Raw genomic sequence first — 20,150 nt, forward strand, 5'->3', positions numbered from 1 at the left:
TTCCATAAGAGAAAAATTGTAGATTGGTGCAAGAATGTGAACCACTTAAATTTCAAGAATGTTCCAAACTTGGCTTAAGGGACCAAGTCATAATTATACTTATTTCTACTTCCCTATGATGTGAACGACCCAAGGGCAAAACTGTCTTTTCAGCAGTTATTGAAGTGATCACTCTAGAAGCATCTGCCTCATTTTCCAATGTTGTTGTAAACTACACTGACATTTATTTTAACGTTCTAAAGAATGGATTCTACTACTTGTCACAGGTTTCTCTCGAGCTTAGCTTTGTGGTGAGTTTTGATAATATTCATCTCATCTTTTATGCTTTTAACATTTACTGTTCTTCCTCCTTTGGCATGCATGTGTGTGTTTTCTACTGTATTTGCTGGCTCAGTGTCGTTTTATAGCTTACAATTCAATATAGTACATAATCAATTTCCAGCGTTTACAAAGATGTAATAACTTCTTTTTTGTTAGACCGAAGTTAGGGATGGAAGAAAACTTGCGCTATTTCCTAAAATTTGCTAATGAGCTCACAAATTCACAACTCTCTTTTTTTTTTTTTTTGCTTTTGCGTGTATGTATTATGGTTGAAATATTGCCTAAATGATTTGATTTCTCAATCTAATGTTATATATAATTTAGGGTGTAAGTTAGTTATCTTTTCTGAAATAGTTTTGCTTTCCTCACCGAATGGTGCACAAGAATGGGGCTTGAGGATATGAGAAAACTGTTATCTGAAAACTCTACTTACGATTCTATTTGTTGCCTTTCGTAAAATGGCAAGCAATGTTTAGGGCAATTTCTAAACTTTAACTCTTTGTAGGAACCATTTGAGGTAAAGCCAATATATTGGCAGGTGCCTCATTTTTATTATTGTGAAAAAAAAGAGTACTATATATGTTTCTTATGCATGGTCAGTCATAGTTTTTAGATTTTCGCAAATCCTAAATATAAAAGGGAACAAGTTGATGGAGTAGCATGCAAGCATGGCGGTTCAATCATCACCAACAACGAACACATTAATAAGCATGGATGGCTTCTCATATATTTCACAAATAAATGAATAGTATGTCCTTGAGGAATAAAATGTTCTTTCTCCTCGATTAATCTCTAATATTTTTCTTAAAAAGAAATATGTAATTAGTTATAGGAAATTTCCCCTTTTGAATCATCGCTCTTAGTTCTACTTTAGCTTGCACGGACTATAGTGAACTAGCATCTTATGTTTATTGGTATTTGGATTTAATGCTATTTCAAAATGTACTTTGCCATTAAAGATTAAAAGGTGATGAATTTTATCTAATCTAACTTACTTTGCATTTTCAGTCACCTGGTAGTTGAGGATGCTAAAATACTCATTATTGAGGCTCCTGACTTGTAACTATGTATGTCAAAGTCCTATACCCAATGAATATATTCTTCCCATTAGTGGTAAAAGCCTTCTGTTAATATTATTCATACAAAAATCTTGTGGAGTTGCTAATTCAAAAGAAATTGGGTCTTGATTCTGTCCCTAACTTAGTGAATTTTCAATTATACTCATATGTTAATGTGTCTTGGGGTTTTAATATGCATTATCAAGGAGAGATAAATGGAGTCACATAAAATTACAAGAACAGGTGCTCAAAATTAAAAAAAAAAAAGACTGAACTCAGAGTGAGATTTTTTTTTTTTTTTTCAAGGACGAAACTAAAGCTAATTTCACTGGCTACAGCAGAAGGCGAAGCTAACCGAGTGAAGCGCACATAACCTGCGTGATTTTATGAAGGACAACTCTGCGAATATAGAAAAGATCGCAGTTATGTGAGGACCCGTCCACAACTCAGCCTTGTTTTTCTCTCCTGATTATTTGTGCCTTTAGTCTTTTTCTCCTCCTTTCTACTTGTGCTCGAAATCTCTTCTCGTATCCTTTGCTCTTATCCATAGTATATTATATCTTTCCATTTGAGTGATATAGTTCTCGATGGTGGCACAGATACCCCTTATTGGACATGGCTTGATAAGGTTTTTTATCTGTTCTGTTTCTCTGTTTTTACCCCCTAAATTTTTTTCTCACTATTCAATTTCGAATGTCTGTGCTATTTTCATGATGAGCTTCCGTCTGATTATCCTTCAGAGTTTTAGCTTTTTCATTTGTATTTATTGACTAATGACAACTCTGCTTTATTATCATGCCTCGTTCTGTGCCTAAAACGCGTCAACTATGGCATTTGCTTTAATGAATCCGGACCATCTGATTAAAGCTAGACATAAGTGCGTAGCCAACACTACAGTCGGTCTGGTACGGTCAAGAAGAATTACAATATGCTAAACACAAGATAGAGTTTTTAGGGCTTTCAGCCTTATCAAAAGCTTCCCACTCTCAAATGATTGAATAATGATCCCTTTCTTTTTCAAAATGTTGGTCAAGTTGAGATTGTAAAACGTATGTCCTTGTAATTTACTGATCTTGCCATGTCGAATCTTAACAGAATCATATAAGGTGATTTTTTTTGTGAAAACTTTCTGAATGATGTAACATCAAGAAATGATGATATATCAAAATCGGAGTTAAACATAGACAAAATCTTTGATATTATCATTTGGTTGCCAGCTAACCAAAGAACTTGATGGCTCCAAATTCATTTAATCCGAGGACATCCAAGTTCCGCTCCTTCCAAGTAGCTTGTTGCTAATAATTCCCTCTGAATGACATTCAGCCTTTGTCTCTGAGCTCTGCACGTCAATTTGCTGGTTATATGTACAATCAAAGTGCTCCTTATTCGTCAAATTATTGAGGGACCATAATTGTCTTGAAATCAAATTATTCCACTAAAAACCTCTGAAAACGGTAAGCTTCATCTTGGTGCTCTCTTAAACAAAATGTGTCTTGTGTTTTTGTTGCTTCAATTGACAGATGATTGGGTTCTAGATATAACTGACGTGTTTTAGGTTCTAGCATGGTTGTCTTTTTGTTGTAAAGGATCATAGGGTAACCTTGGTTCTGAACCTTTGTTGAATTAATAATACCAAAAAAGATTTTGTATACCATGTTCATTGTGACATCTGTCAATGTCTGAAGATTTTGGTTGTCCGTGATTTGCAATTGGCAATTCAGGAGAAACACACGTGGAATTCAAAAAATCTGAGGACAATGCAAAAGTTTAGATCACAAAATGGTGGAGGCATGAATGTCATTGTAGACCGACATAAGCATTTAGCACGAGACACATTTAAGGTGAAATGTTTTATCAAATATCTCTTTGATGTCTTTTTAGTCTTTCCAATGATTGTATCACTAATTGTTTATATTCCCTTTTGACATTCCAAATTGTTAAGTGAAGTTAATTCGTCAGCTCTATGTCCTTACACTTGGCCTCCTATGTGATTTCGTTTCTCTCCAATTTAGACTGTTCTATGGTTCCCACAGTGCAATGGAGGGAATGTATGTACAAGAACTGAAATTTTAGTTGATTCCTTTGTTTTATTCATCCTCATCTACGGCTTTTCACCTTTAGACGTGTTAATTTTATTTGAAGTCTGCAATTATTAGGAGCCCGTTTGGATTGACTTATAAGTTGCTTATAAGTCGCTTCTGACTTTTTTTGAGTGTTTAGTGGCTAAATTAAAATATTTTCTACAGCCGAAAATAAGTTCAAAAAAATAATTGGGCCATTTGACTTAGCTTATCTAAAGAAGTTATGTCTAAAAACAACCTATAAGCAAAAAAAATAAGTTAGATTACCCCAACTTATTTTTTTTTTAGCTTATAAGCTGCAAACAGCTTATAGGCATAAGCCCATCCAAACAGGCTCTAGAGCTTGAAGTAGATTTAGACTTTTGCAGGAAGGTTACTATCTTCATGTAAGATCTCTTTCTTTCCGAATATGCCATATTGTTATTACTGTTCTTGTATGTATGCTAAATTAGTTTTGGAAAGTTAACGATTAGTCATGGCTTGTTCATACTGGTATTGTCAGGTTGCCAAATATTAGTATAATATTGCATCCGTGACACTATTAATACAATTGTGCTATTTGTAAAGCTGTTTATTTCTCCTTTTTATCTTACTGTATCTAAAATAGACCAAAGCTCTGGGCTCATTTTTCAACTTTATCACGAAAGATTATGTTGTGGGAGTCATCTGAACTGCATAATTAAGATAGCGCCAACCTATTACCTTGTTCGTACTGGTATTGTCTGGTTGCCAAATATTAGTATATTGGATCCGTGACAACTATGCTATTTCTAAAGCTGTTTATTTCTGCTTTTTATCCTACTGTATCTAAAATAGACCAAAGCTCTGGGCTCATTTTTCAACTTTATCACGAAAGATTATGTTGTGGGAGTCATCTGAACTGCATAATACAACCTCTAACACAAAAGAAAATGGAATAGGACGAAACTCTTTAATTATCAGAATAAAATAATTTGAAAAACATGAAGCAAAACTGGGAAAAAAAGTTATGCATCCATGAAATATCCTAGATCACACAAACTAAATGAAGGATAAGTCAATATCTGAAACGTTAATTTCAAATAATCTCCGGAGTTCAAGGACTCCTGGTTAGTGGGCTTGGATGAACTCCAGTAGTTTTCCTTAAATTTCCTACTTTGACATGATTTATGTCTAATTCCTAAAAATTGGAATGATCTAGAGATGTTGCTTCTCCAGGATATTGTGCATGAACAAGCATCCATGAAATGTAATTTACAGAAGGGAGCAAATTTTACGGTACTTGAATACATAAATTATGAAACTGTTTCTATATGTTGAACTTTCAATTTAGTGATGGAGTTGTGCTTCACTTTCGTGTCTCTAAATTCATGGGCAATCTCTTTAAGGATTTATACATATTTACATGTCTCAATTATATAATTCACATAGATGTTGTGTTAAGATTTAACACCAGTTAGCACGTCTCATCCTTAAATCATCAGAGATTAATTTTAAAATGCAACTGCTTTTGAAAAAACGTGCATGAACAAGTAATGCACCTGGAATGTCATTTGTACCACTATCTTCCGGGGACTCAAGTGTAATCGGAAGAAGAGAGCAAATTCGTTATTCTTCGATGAATCGAACTACAGATTCTCAAATTGTTACACATATGCTCCAATCTAATGTGTAGGCTTCTGTGTTTCACTATCCATCAAGAATGAAATGGCGCTTTTATATGTGCATGGTTACTCTAAAGTATTGTTTTTACTAACTTGCTCTTAATCAAATGTCTAGAAAATAAATATCTCTTTAATGGGTTCTTGATTAGGTAAAACTTCATTTATTTAGGTACCGGTAAAATTGGAAGAAGAAATTCGATGCCGCCTTAATTTTGTGAAATACCACTTATTTCGAAACAAATAAGAAGATAAAAACACCACTTATTTTGAAACGGGAAGAGTATCTAAAATTTCAATCATATGTCTTGGGTGAATGCAAGATTAGAAGTAAACGAAATTATATCATAATTCAAAATGTTAGGCCTGTGCTTAGCACGGGCAACACTAATCTAGTACTTATGTAGAAATGTGAAGAGAGGAACGACCAAGGGTAGTATGGTCATTTTAATGTTAGCTTTTTTTTTTTTGTACTCTTGTAGTACTAATATTCAATATACAGAGAAAGTACAGGTAAGGATTAATTTTTCGCAAGTAGTTCTGAATATATTATTATCAAGCTTCAGTTTTTAAAAGTTACTATTACAACTTATTACATTTTGTAGTTCCATGGGTGATATCTTACCTCAAACTATAATTCTATAATCAAATTAATTGAATATTGTTACAAACCGATAAAATAAATTACTCGGATGTTTATTAAAGATCGTTTAATATCCTAAAAAGAAACTAAGATGGGTATTACATTCTCAAATGGCATTTTCCAATCTCTTAAGTTTCTAATTATATACGGAGCACCATAATAGCCAGAATAATTTATTAGTACATACTTATGATAGGTTAAGTGAAAAAAAAGGATAGAAAACTTATACCGCATCTATGCCCATGTTATATGACACAATATACATAATCACCATATGTATATAAAGTTTCACGTTTTAGCCTACGGGGAATGGTAGTTCAAATGATGTTTCTGTATTTAGAAGTAGTTAAAAATTCAATAAGTTTTGAAATTTTGGTTCAAATTTGATTAAAGCGTAGTTTAAAAAGTGTCTATTAGCCTTTTTCCTAAATAAAGTCATATAAACTGAAACAAAGAAATAACATTATGGCACAAATTATTGAAACCGTGCTCTCAAAATTTCTATCTTTACATACGTGACTTTCAAGAAATATTGTAAAATATTAATTCTTTTTATAATTGCATAAAAATAAAATTATAAATATATGTTGGGCCCGTGCTGTTGGACATGCGATTTTATCTCATGATTTCATGTCATGAGATAAAATTTCAAATCATCCAAAAAAACATAATTTGAAATTTCAAACTATGGTTTCAAACCGCTGGTCGATATTGACACATTTCAATACCAAAACCATCCACGTCACCATATCAATTTCTTTCTTAATGGTACCACTAAATTCCACGTGCTCACCACCACACTGTCACTTGTCTGCCCATACTAGGCCCAACACAAAAAATAGTATCACACTTTTTTTTTTAGTTTGTCTAAAAAAGAATGATATATTTTTATGTTTAGAAATAATTTAATTTGAAACTTTCCCTTTTACCTTTAATGAAATGATGTAAATTCACACAAATATACATTTACATTTTTTACCACAAGTTTCAAAGATCTTTCCTTTCTTTAAACTTGTAAATCAAACTATGTCACATAAATTGGTGATAAAAGACATTTTAGTAATATAATTATGGAATTTTTATTATAGGAAGTATTATAATTCGATTAATTGAAAATATTAATAAACTATTTTACTTAGTCCGCTTCTCCCATATATGACTTTCCTGATTTGGTTCTCCAATTGAAAGATTTGAAATACACCTTCTCCTATCGAATTTCATGCCATCATCTTTTTCTACTCAACGACACTGAAAAGCGCTTTGTTAGCATTCTATCAGCTTTAAATTTTTAAGTGTAGACCAACTTCATCATTTTAAGAAAATATGTGTATACGTTTCTTGACAGCCATCAGATCTTCTTGTGGACCCCATTTCCATTCAATCTTCACTCTCTTAAATGCACTATTTCCATCTTCACTATAGAATCAAGTAATTAGCTTTTTTCAATACAAAATTTAAAGTGCTTTTAACTGCAAGTCATCTTTTTGGTAATTTTATAACTTAAATGTTCATTTTTATTTAAATAATAACAAAATATGATATTTATATATAACAATGCTATTATTTCTTTACGAATAATTATTTCATTTGTATTATTTATTGACTGTATTAGATAAAAAAGATCATATTTTTTTCTTAAAAAGAAGTTGACGTCTTGACGATACATATAAATTATATAAATTTATAGTCAAATGTTTATTATATTATTCCTAGCTAATTGATATCATTTTCTACTAGTTTTGCAATTTCAATCGCCACATTGAGTTGCAATTTTCATCGTGCTAACTTGGTTTGACAAGTATTCAACACGTCATAAAATTAGCAAAAATAAAAAATAAAATATTGTTCCAAGTCCTTTTTTCATAAGAGAATGTTAAAATTTGCTCAAATTGTATAGAAAAGGCCTCCCTCTTTAAAACACTATTTGAAATATAAATCAAGACAATTAATTGTGGAAAATATTGTTTATAAAATAAAGTCATTACATATATGGCAACATGAGAAGTATCATTATGCAGGAGTATATTTCTCCATTTAGGATCAATTTAATTGGGTATGCTTCTCCTTCTATGATCAAGTTTAGTTGGATACTTCTACTGTGTTCAATAAAAATTCAACATTACATAAAATTTTCAAAATACATGAATATATAAATATATATATATATATATATATATATATATATTTTTTTTTTTCAAAAAGGTTCAACAAATAATTATGGTGAAGAAAGTTGTATTACACCTTAAGTAGTATATCAATCATATAAAATGAAAATAAAAAGGGTACTGTAAAATTTCAATTTAAGGTCAATTTGATTAGTTTCTAGGGTGTGCAAGAAATTTATTTGTTTTAAATAATTAAATAATAATCGTAATACTACAAGTTGGGTCAAAAAATTGAAGTATTGTGAAATTCTTATCTTATACAAAGTGTTAAACTTTGACTAATGTTACAAAATGACTGAGAATCTTGAGATATTAATAAGATTTCATAAAAATTAGAATAAATAAATATAATGAAACAGAGAAACAATACATGAAATTGTGGCTCCCTGCACCCGTCTTCACACAAAAACATATCTATATGTTTTTTTAAGGTGATTAAGGTGGGTAATTAGCAATAAACCAAGAATATTACTAAAAATATTAAAAAAATAAAACAATTGGATGCACGCGATACACTATCTAGTATACATAAGAGTTATACTGTATTTTTCCAATACTTTCCTTTTTCAAAGAAGAAAAATCAAGCACTAAAAAATTAAACAATATTCTAAATTATTTTAATGTTACCACATAAAAGATGGTGTCTCTCACAAAACTAAACTTAGGTTCACGTATTTAGAGTAAATTTCACCTAATCTCTTTAATATTTAACAGTTGCGAAAATATATTCTCTCCACGTTTTGAATTGGAATAATAAACCCCTGAACAACAATTTCGGGCGAACTTTCGAACTTTAGTACCACAAGAAAAAAGGTATTAACATATATAAACCATAAGTTGTACATTACTAGAGATAAAAAAAAATGTAATTACATAAAAGTTAAGTATAACATTGGCCTATTGAGTAAAATTCTCGAGAAGATGCAAACATAATGTCATCGTCATCATAATGTAACTACCGGCCACACTCTTGATTTCTTGATTTATTGCTTGATTTTAGGTTTGTCATTATATTCATTTGGAACTTGTTTGAGGAGTTCGGGTGAGTTTCGGGGTGTTAAAACCTCTCTTGGACTGCACCAATTTTTTTTTTTTTTGGGTGTAGTTGCAGACCTTCGCAAGAGTTAGGGTTGTGATCGCGCAGAGATGGACCTCTGTGCATCGCGGTAGCATGGTGTTTGGCCCGATTGTGTAGGGACCCACTGGATTGCACTTCACAATCGTGGGTGTCCCTGTCGTGATCGTGATGGAGGAGTGTCTAGCAGTATAATAGCTAGCATATCGGAATTTTATGTTATTAACATTCTTGGTAGGTGGAGACTTGGCCTTTGGGCGATTCAAAGGTCAATTTTCTTCTCAACATAGCAAATTTCTCATAGTGCGAAAAAAATACTTTCAGAATATTATAATAAAAGAAAAAATATGTTTAATTACTTACATTATAATAGTGTTACATAAAATAAGAGCTATTCTTAACAGTTAACTAAAATAATCCATTTCGAGTGCAAACTTCTTTTTATCTTAATAGTTCCTATTGCCAGTTGAAAATCACGAAAACAAGATATTACAAAACTTATTGTCAACTTAAGCTTAAGACAATTTCCTTGGTTGGAGACTGGGTAAGAAAGAGAAAGGAACAAAAAAATAAAACAATTATCCCTTTTCCTTTTCCTTATTTTATTTTTGTCATCAATTAAAAAAAGTCTCTCTTGTTTGACTATCAAAGTGAAAGGAAAAACAAAATCTGTTGTTTGAATTTCATAAGCCCACTTCTCTAGTGACAAAACATGACACCTTATTATACTTTCACCATTTTTCATCTTCCATTGAACTTTGGGAACGGTTCTAAAATTTTAAGCTACAAATGAACTGATTGTATTTATTTATTTAGAAGATTTGCAACATGTTTATTAGGTATAAACTCTGATTCCCACGTTAATACTTTACTGGTAGATGTCAATGACCCGAGAGAACCTTTGGAGAAAATAAGAAAATAGTCCCTTATATTTGGGATAAATTAAACTTAGTCTCTTAAATATGTTCTTGAGCAGTTTTGATCATTTTAAGTTTGTCAAAAGTGAGCATTTTTTGTCTCCATCTAATATTTAACAAAATTTATTTGTTAGATTTGATGAGAATAAAAAAAAAAGATTTAGCGGGAACTCACATTTGGAGGTGTAACGGTCCAACCGCTCTCTTTGAGTCTCATTCCCTTATTTGAGAGTTTCATAGGTCCGTTTAGTGATTTGTGACTGGAGGGTATGGATGACACAAATCCCGAGAGGTTTGGGAGTGTTTTGGATTTTTTTTTAGTTTAAACTAGAAGCCTAAATTTAAGAGAGTTGACCATAGTCAACATTTGAGTAAACAAGCTTAGATTCATGATCTGAAGGTTTCAATAGGTTCGTATAGTGAATTTGGGCTTGTGTGTATGTTCGGATGCGGACTCGAGGGGCTCGAAGGTGAGTCGGCACCATTAGAATCCATTTTGCTATTTCATATTTTCTGGTCAACATTTTTGTTTTGCTTAAAGGTTGTTGGATTTGGATTTTGATTACACCGTCAGTTCCAACTTGTACTTGTGACCTTTAGGAACTGATTTTATCAAATTCCGACTTGTATTGAAGATTTTAGGCACGTTCTTTCTAAGTGATGAATAATGTGATGACCCGGCCATTTTTAGTTTTAGAAGTCTGAATCATGTTCCGAGAATTCAGGTAGCCTAAGATAGTTATTTGAGACTTGTCTGCAAAATATAATTAGATCCCGTGGTTCATATAGGTTTTGGACACATTCCGCATATTTATCGGAGATCAAAAGTGCTCACTTTTGACAAACGTGAAGAATCAAAACTTCTAAAAAATACATTTAAAAGAGTACCTTGAAGGTACCTCTCAAAGTAAGAGGGCATTTCTGTCATTTACCAATCTATGAAATTGTGTAAATCTAATCTAATAAATTAATAAAGTATTAAAGTCAAATACTTTATTTTAGTTCAAACATCATCCTTTCTTACAAACCAAGATTTATTGAAGATACAAAAAAGTTTTTTAGTTGTGCTGACATAAGTGTTCCAGCCAACTTAACAAACAATTGAATACTTTTTTCCATCCTCAATATTAAACTAAATTTCATGGTAAAATTTTCAAGAAAATCCATTTTCCATAGCTGAACATGATGATCAAGAAAGTTGAGAAAATTTGTATAGCACTTTGCTTTAAGTTTCTTCTAATAGTTGCAGTTGCAGACACAATACCAACAACATTAGATGGACCATTTAAGCCAGTCACTCAAAGATTTGATCCTTCATTACGTAAAGGTAGTGATGATTTGCCAATGGATCATCCAAGGCTTAAGAGAAATGTTACTTCTTTTTTTCCAGAACAGATTGCTCTTGCCTTGTCATCATCTCCATCTTCAATGTGGGTTTCTTGGGTCACTGGTATATCTATATTACTCTTCTCTATTTGATTTTGTTACTTAGCTACTTCTTTTAAGTCAAAAAAAGAAAAAAGGCTAGCTAAATGCTGTTCAAATCACTTAATTGTTAGTTACAATTCTTCCCCCTTTCTTTCCTTTGGGGAGGGAGGTGTTTGTCTTTGCTTGAGATGGGCGGAGCCAGAATTTAGAGTTTATGGTTTCTGAACTAGCCGCCAAATCCATAGTCATCATAGTTACTGGTCCACAATTAAATATTTATACATAGAATTTTCTAATACAAATACAAGATGTAAACAAAAGTTATTGGATTCGTCCGATCCCATAACTAATAGTCCCCCTCTGCCCCTTCCGCACTGAGGCCGGAGCTACATTGATGACTATGGGTTCAACAGAACCCAGTAACTTTTGTCAAATCGTGTATTTTTGTACAAATAAAAGAACCCAAAAAAAATAATTATGGTTCAGAACTCATAAACTAAAAATCCTGGCTCCGCCTCTGCTTGAGCAGATAGAGATTCGAGATTCCACATATGATTTATTGGTTTTTCTACCATTTTTACCTAGGTGGCTTTTAGGGGAATCCCAGATCAAGGAATTATGTATACCAATATAAACTCCACTATCTTCACTTAGATGGATTTAATTGGTCAAAGTTTCTAATGAGTTTACCTTTATGAATGTAATAGTTATGCAATCTGGTCACTTAAAGTCAATTGAAGGTAAATGTATTGCACTAAACATGTAGAGGGTGGGTAAACTGCTGGAGCGTGTCCACAATTTACACTGTCATTACATAGAACTTAGATTTATTAATGTTTGTTCTATGGTTGCTTTTGGCTTTTTGGTTTGGGATTTTTACATTGCATATTAGCCGCCCACCAAAATAATAGCCTGCAAGTGAATATTTTTTGTATATTAACGTATATATACATATAATATACATATTTTATACATAACCAGTGTATATTTTTTGTATATTTGTGTAGCGACTGTAATTATTTTTAGCAAGCGGCCAAGTGCATAACTTTCCCTTTTGGTTTTGGAAATGGTGTATGCTACTTTCATGTAGGTTGGTTTCCATTGGTTAAGTTTTTAAAATTCTTTCCATAGTTGATTTATGTTCTTTTTTGTGTTTCGGCTTTGGTGGCTTCCAATTTGTTTTAAGGGATGCTTAGATCAAGATGTTTACCATTGCAATATAGCTAGTAATTTTGATGGGTTAGATTGTTCAAGTTGTTTTAAAGTAGTTTGTGTTTGGTTGTAGGGGAAGCTCAGATTGGTCTAAATGTGACTCCACATGATCCAACAACAGTGGCAAGTGAGGTATGGTATGGGAAGAAAAGTGGGAAGTACACATGGAAGCAAACTGGGGATTCAGTGGTTTACAGTCAGTTGTATCCATTTGAAGGGCTGTGGAACTACACCTCCGGCATCATTCATCATGTGAAGATTGATGGTAGGATTTTTTTGCAGAAACCTTTGAACTGCTTCATAGTTCCCTTTGCTCACACATCTTTGGTTTTTCAGCTTCAAATTGAGATTCATGTCGATTAAAAAAAAAAATCATTATTCACTAGTTTTAAATCTAGTAGTTTACTGGAAGCTGAATATATATGCAATGATGTATATGTAACATGGCACTAGTTGCCTCTAAATTACGACACTTTGAAGTATAGGATAAATAAAAGGGAAAAGGGTCAAAAATACCCCTCTACTTTGGAAAAATGGCTAAAAATATCCTCCGAACTTATTTTGGGTCAAAAATACCCACTTCCATCCTTAAAGTTTTCAAATATACCCCTGTCTTGATTCTACAAAAAGGATCCATCATTTAAACCCTACCCAACTAAATAATAACCCATAAAATCCCCTTATTCCCCCAATTCCCTCAAACTTCAAACCTACGATTGGGGAATAAGATGGGTTATTATTTAGTTGAGTCAAGATGGAGCTTTCCTGTCCTGCCAAGACGTAAAACTTTAAGGATGCAAAATAAGTTTGGAGGATATTTTAGCTTATCCCTTTTCCGTAAATAAAATGATATATATGTTGCATTAATTCTACAAAAAGGATCCATGAATGATGCAAGCTTTCCTGTCCTACCACAGCTTCTCCTAGTAGTTTTCTTTACTCAATCAACCGGGAGGAGCATAAGCTAAACCGTGTGTTTTGGTTTATCTTTATTGGGTAGATTACTAGCAGGATGTAGAGGATCATAAAGATAATTAGACTAACAATGATGTTTATGTAGCACTCGGATCTCTAATGAATACTAAGCAGCAGTGTAAAAACGCTATTGTTGTAAGTAAACTATGGGTCAGTGTATCAGCCATTTGCAGTCCAGTTCATTTCTTCTTCTAATAAGTAGTAATCCAGGTTCAGTCTATTAATTTTAGCTGCATGTGGAATGGTCATTCATCACAATGGAAACCTCATTAGTATTTTAGCAGCTATCTGAAAAATGTTACTGTAAGTGTGGAGGATAAATTTCGAGCTCTTTTAAGGATTGGCACATGTCAAATGTACATCTAGGCCCTTTCTACACTGTGAATGCCATTGTTATTTTGTGATAGCTAATTAATCTTTTTTTGTTCAAAAATGAGAAGTTTCTTTCTTTTTTTCCATAGGTCTTGAACCCGAAACGAAGTATTACTACAAGTGTGGGGATAGTTCTTTAGCAGCAATGAGTGAGGAACTTGAATTTGAGACCTTCGCATTGCCTACACCTAACAAGTATCCACGACGAATAGCAGTTGTTGGCGACTTGGGCCTTACAAGCAATACAACCACAACCATTGATCATCTCATAATGAATGATCCTTCCATGATTTTGATGGTTGGAGATTTAACTTATGCGAATCAATACCTTACAACTGGTGGTAAAGGAGCTTCATGTTATTCTTGTCAGTTTCCAGACGCACCTATAAGAGAGACATATCAACCTCGATGGGATGGATGGGGAAGGTCATCTCTTCTTTTTCTCACTTAACTAATCCCCTTAGTCTTTTAAAACTTTTCAACCCTTAATTTCTCTTTATCTTTCTTGACAAAGAGCCTCCTGTTGGTTATTCATATTTTATACTATCGATATGTCTTTGCTATGGTGTATTGCTACAAAATAGTCGTTGCTTCTGCAAATATGTCTTGCAATTGAATATTGTTCCCTCTTTAATTCTTCAACTTTCTATTCTTATCTGGAGAATCTAGTTGAAGAAAGTAGAAAGCTCATCTTTATAGCAATTTTGAATTCAGGAAAACAGATGAATTTTGTTATACTAAGATGCACAAAAATGTGTGCCACTGGAACAATGCCATATTGTTATAGCTAGATGTGTTGTGAGCAGAATCTTTTGAAGGGCCAACTGCAAGGAAAAAATAGGTGCCTATTCGATGGTGAGCATTTGATACCATCATAGTGCATACGATATATTTAAACGTAATTGTCGAGCATGAGGGATGCAATAGTATAGTTCATTGAGTGCTCATTAAATGGGTACCTTGCGGTTGTGAATGACAGTCTGCTAAAGAGCCTATTATATATGCCTGTGAGATAGAGCATGGAAAAGAAAGAGATAAATTGTAAGTATCTGATGGGTTAGAAAAGAATATTATCCCAAGAGCATTTATATGTAATCTAGCAAAACACTATGGAACTTGTTTTCCCTACTTCCATTAGGGAAGTCATTTTCCTCATTTTTAAGGAACTAGAAAAAATATTTTCCAAAACATTTTGACCAACCAAACATGGGAAAATTGAAAAACGTTTTCCATAACATGTGAATTTCTTTGATGCATGACCAAGTGAACCAAAGCTATTGAAGAGAAGTCTTAATTGAATAAACTGGTGTTGCAGATTTATGGAACCTCTGATCTCAAGAGTTCCAATGATGGTTATTGAAGGAAACCATGAGATTGAGCCTCAAGCAGCAGGGCTAACATTCCAATCGTACTTGAAAAGATTTTCTGTTCCTTCAAAGGAATCTGGCTCTAACAGTAACCTTTACTACTCTTTTGATGCTGGAGGAGTCCATTTCATCATGCTAGGAGCCTACGTTGACTATAATCAGACCAGTAAGTGATTAAATTGCTTAAGTTAATAAATCATTTTTCATTTTTTCACTTTGGTATCTTCAGTTACTGCTTGTTTACTTCTAATATTTGAGGTATACTTGCATAAAGAAAGATCATTCTGCAAATAGATGGTTTTTTAAAAATTTATATCAGGTGCTCAGTATGCTTGGCTTCAGGATGATCTGGAAAAAGTAGATCGTCGCGTGACTCCTTGGCTTGTGGCTGCATGGCATTCTCCTTGGTACAATAGCTATTCATCACACTACCAAGAATTTGAGTGCATGAGGCAGGAAATGGAAGAAATACTATATACATATCGCATTGATATAGTTTTCTCTGGTCATGTAAGCTCAAATATACTCCTAATCCTGGCTATAAGTAAGAAAACTAATGACCTCAGTTCATATGAATTTTTCTAATACTCTACCTATTTAAACAGAATTAACCAGTCATTTCCCTTGAGAAAAATTCAATTAGGACTTATCTGGCCTAAAAATAATAAGCTATTTTTACTTATGTTCTGTCTTTTATCAGATGATATTATAGATCATAAGAAATATAATGCATGTTCCTGTAACAGTTGACAACCTAGCTATAAGGATTTAGGATTTCAGAAAACATTTGATTAGGATCTCTTTCATGAAAAAATAGGTTTGTCAAGTTAACTTAATTTGTGTGATTTATCTCAGGTGCATGCATATGAGCGAATGAATCGAGTCTACAACTATACCTTGGATCCATGTGGCCCTGTTTACATAACAGTAGGAGATGGTGGTAATATTGAGAAAGTCAATGTTGATCATGCAGATGATCCTGGGAAATGTCCTTCACCAGGTGACAACATTCCAGAATTTGGAGGTATATGTCACATGAACTTTACCAGTGGACCTGCCAAAGGAAATTTTTGCTGGGACAAACAGCCAGAATGGAGTGCATATAGAGAGAGCAGCTTCGGCCACGGGATACTGGAGGTAAAGCCAGAGCTTCAACTGTAATACGTTTCTTATTCTAGAGGCAGTTATTGAAAGGAAATATATGCAACAAAAGCGGGTCATCGATGTTGATTGAGATTTGATTGCTTATAAAGGAAATGACAAGTATAACTTGAATTGTGTTTGGTGGATAGAATAATAAACTTGGTCGACCTTATCCATTAGTGTGATAGGCTACATATGACTGTGCATCTTAATGTGTTAATTTGGCTTCAAATTTATTTGGAAAGGATTTGCTGACCAGATGTTAGAAAATTCTCTTCTCAACTCAACAAAAAAGTTCTCGTAGCAAAATTTGGCAAAAGGCATATTATACATTAATTACTTATCAGTCTTAAGCTCTTAATCTGTATCGGAAATATTTGATTATTTATCATGACTCAGAGTTGCTGAGTGAAAACTTGGCAGTTTCTTAGTGTACAGCCTATAACTTACGAAAATTTTATGTTTAGTAAACATGAAATGGCAACTTGCTTAGGTGTTTTCTCATCCAATCCTAAATCATTCAAAATGTTGTAGCTATTTTTTTCTTGGCTGCTGGACGAGAAGCTAGCAGCCAAGGTAGGCGGTGAGGAAACAGTCTCTCTCCGCCTTCCCCCCCCCCCCCCCTGCACACACACACCCAGACCCCAATATGTGGGATTTCACTGGGTATGTTGTTGTTGCTAGACAAGAAGCTGGGTAGAGCTAGAGATAATAGATCCTCCCCCTAGTCATATCCTCTTTCAGACACTCTTAACTTAGTTCTTCGTCTTTATTACCATTATCATCTTTTTTTGTTTAACGTTTTCTCTTCTCCATTCATACATGCAGATGGTAAATTCAACTCATGCGTTATGGACTTGGCACCGCAATCAGGATATTTACCGTGAAAACAGTCATGGTGATCAAATATACATTGTACGACAACCTCAATCTTGCTCTGTTACCTCGAAGGTACCCTTTCATCTACCTCAAAGGTGATTGCAGACATTTCTTTTTCTTCATCACTTGGGACTTGATCAACTATGGTTTTAGTTATGGAGTGCTCATATTATAAACAAAGTGAAATAGTTATGGAGTCTGTTGAACAGTTAGAGTTTAAAGGTTAAAATCTCCTCCTATAATTAGACCTGTAGGGTCTAGTTAAGGTTATGTGGTTCAGATGGCTATACTCCAAGGAGGATGTCTCTGGGCAGCGTACACACATCCATTTTATCCAAAAAAAAAAAATGTATTACTAACAAATAATTGTTGTTATAGTAATTACTAGTCCTATTCACCGAAAGTATTTGTATTTTTCTATTACTGAAGTATTCTTATTTTTCTTTGGAAAGTCGCTCTAAGGACTTCCAGTCCAGTTTGAGACTGTTGTTGCAACTTTAAAGCAAATGTTCCCACCTGCATATAATGCAGAAACTGATGTTTGCATCTTGCAAAGGCTATAACCAGGACCATGTTTCTTTTCCAACTGTAAGTGAGAGGGCATGCTACACTGAACTGGCACTCTTTTTTTTGTCACTGAACCTTCGCTTTGGGCTCTTTATCAGATGGTTATTTGGAAACTTCTTTTTATTGTAAGACTAACTTCAGACAAGATGAAAGTTCTCTTGCAAATCCTCTTTATGCCCTATGAAAGAAACTGCTAGTGCTGCCTTTGTATCTTCACATTATCCTGCCAAGACCTGTAAAAATTATGCTACCTCTATCTTTCCTGTTGTCATATCTCAAGTACATGAGTCTCAAATCTCTTGTTAGTTAAAAGTTTTTTTTTTTTTCCTGAAATTTTAACTGTATTATTGCATTGTAACTGAACAGGATAGCAGGTTGAGTCCATCAATACCACCGGCATTGGACACTGCAGCTGCATGCTTATCCTCTCTTCTCTATTACATAATTTTGCCCGTCATTATCCTTATTGGCCTTCTCAGCAACCACTGAGTTATTGAAAGTTTTGCGACAAAATTGAAGCACTATAGTGATTATGCGACGAGATTACATATATTGGCGTTGTCAATGGCGGATTGTACAGTATTGTTATCTCCAACCTCTGTACTATATGGATGTTTCGCTTTGGAAACACAAACTGGTGTTCCCTTGTTTATATGAAGCTGGAGGATATTCTTGTGAAATGTGATTTGTTGCGTGAAAATGGGTGAGAATCATTTGTTGCGCGAAAATGTGTGAGAATCATCTTACTCCTTAGTTTAAATCTCAAACTCCCCTCTCAACGAAAAATGGGTGAAAATCATCTTACCCTCTCAAGAAAGGTTTGAACTGAAGGCATTCTTCTCCTATTCGCTAGCTATCAAACCACGACACGTGTCAATGAGCATTCACCTCAATGGCATCGATCTAAGTTGCTCGGGCTCAGCCCTCGAGTGCGGGTATTAGATACGGGTGCAGATCTATAGATGAAATTCTTTATCACTTAAATTTTAGAATTGGGGTGTACGGATGTGGAGACGGGTGTTGGGACGGCCAATAAATGTACATTACAACATATAAAATATATATATCTTGATTAATTAAAGTTATTGAACTAAAACTAATAAAATTTAATTCTTTATAAACACCTAATTTTTATTCATAAGATATCTCGTGTAATAGCAAAACATTCTCATACTTTATAGTTTATATAACTAGGGGCTATATATGACATAAACTCAAAATCAAACTAAATATCCAACCAATCTATACTTCTCAGTCATAGAAGTAGTCAAAGCACTTGAGGTAAGTTGACCAAATCCGATGTGGATTCCACGCTCACACCCATCTCGTGTCGACACGGGTGCGGTAAAGATTTTGAAGAGTCCGAGCAACATAGGTATCGATTAAAGTTTACCGTACAAAATGTCTTAAGTTTGAATCTTGAAAAAAAAAAAAAAAAAAAAAAAAAAAAAGGTCCATACCCATCTTGGATTAGGGAATCTAAATATCTAAGGTGGTTATCATGAAACGACACTGAGTATAACAATTGAATATTGAATATTTGTTACTAATAGAAATAACAATAACTAATTCACAAAAGCCCGTCTAGCTCAGTTGGTAGAGCGCAAGGCTCTTAACCTTGTGGTCGTGGGTCGAGCCCCACGGTGGGCGTGTTTAACTGTTGTTTTGTTACACTTTTTTAATCATTTTTGGTGAAAGATATGCTTTCGTTCCATGTAATACATAAATGGCTAAAATAAATCACATTTCTCATGCATCACTTCATATAGATTTCTTATTAACTGATAACTCTTCGTTTCCATTTTCTTTTTCTTTTGCATTGTTTGTGATTGTCAAGTACATAGACAGAAGTTTGCGGGCAAAAATAAGTCAATCGATAAGCAATTTTTGCAAGATTAAACGGGGAATTTAGCAATTAATGACGAGTGAAATTATTAAATATTAAAAATTACACGCTCATCCTCCATTACAGCTATGTACGTGTATATATACATATACTCCATAATATTCATGCTATAAAGGAACCCTTGTCATAACTCAAAATTATAGCATGTTTGAGTTTCTCTGATTTGTCTGATTGTTGTTTCTATCAAAAATACCACTGCAGTTTGAAGTTTTTAGGGAGCTGTATTAAAAATGAACAATTTATATAATTGTTGAACTATGCACACTTTATATGTAACAACATGTCCAGTTATTTATACAAGAATGGATAAACATATTTGAGAACTCCTGCTTTCTTATTTTTAGAGACAAATTAAGAATTCTTTTACCCTCAAAACTCAAAAGTAAAACCTTAACAGAACA

General features: G+C 33.5%; 2 protein-coding genes and 1 non-coding gene across 4 annotated transcripts in view; all 3 read left to right on the plus strand.

Moving 5' to 3' along the window:
- The window catches only part of LOC132059401 (RNA cytidine acetyltransferase 1-like), a 90,927-nt gene that overhangs the window by 42,535 nt on the left and 28,242 nt on the right, over positions 1-20,150 (plus strand). The gene's annotated exons all lie outside the window — the stretch shown is intronic.
- Positions 10,210-18,543, plus strand: LOC132059399 (purple acid phosphatase 23). 2 transcript variants are annotated; one of them, XM_059452006.1, is made up of 8 exons: positions 10,210-11,350; positions 12,614-12,805; positions 13,977-14,313; positions 15,203-15,420; positions 15,574-15,764; positions 16,110-16,391; positions 17,226-17,371; positions 18,210-18,543. In XM_059452006.1, exons 1-8 carry the CDS (start codon positions 11,083-11,085, stop codon positions 18,220-18,222), a joined length of 1,647 nt encoding a protein of 548 aa, XP_059307989.1. In that variant the 5' UTR covers positions 10,210-11,082; the 3' UTR covers positions 18,223-18,543. The 2 variants fall into 2 exon arrangements, with proteins under 2 accessions (XP_059307989.1, XP_059307988.1); XM_059452005.1 differs by having other exon boundaries at positions 10,230-11,350; positions 17,226-17,348.
- On the plus strand, positions 19,422-19,493 carry TRNAK-CUU (transfer RNA lysine (anticodon CUU)). The gene has a single exon. It is a non-coding gene; the product is annotated as a tRNA-Lys (tRNA).

This window comes from Lycium ferocissimum, chromosome 6, assembly GCF_029784015.1.
Source record: "Lycium ferocissimum isolate CSIRO_LF1 chromosome 6, AGI_CSIRO_Lferr_CH_V1, whole genome shotgun sequence".
NCBI lineage: Eukaryota > Viridiplantae > Streptophyta > Magnoliopsida > Solanales > Solanaceae > Lycium > Lycium ferocissimum.

Bases quoted from the DNA above. Each gene is read 5' to 3' on its own strand.
- LOC132059399 (XM_059452005.1), top strand. From the start codon at position 11,083: ATGATGATCAAGAAAGTTGAGAAAATTTGTATAGCACTTTGCTTTAAG. The intron at 11,351-12,613 runs GTATATCTATAT...GTTTGGTTGTAG, and splicing joins GTGGGTTTCTTGGGTCACTG to GGGAAGCTCAGATTGGTCTA. The intron at 17,349-18,209 runs GTACCCTTTCAT...GTAACTGAACAG, and splicing joins CTTGCTCTGTTACCTCGAAG to GATAGCAGGTTGAGTCCATC.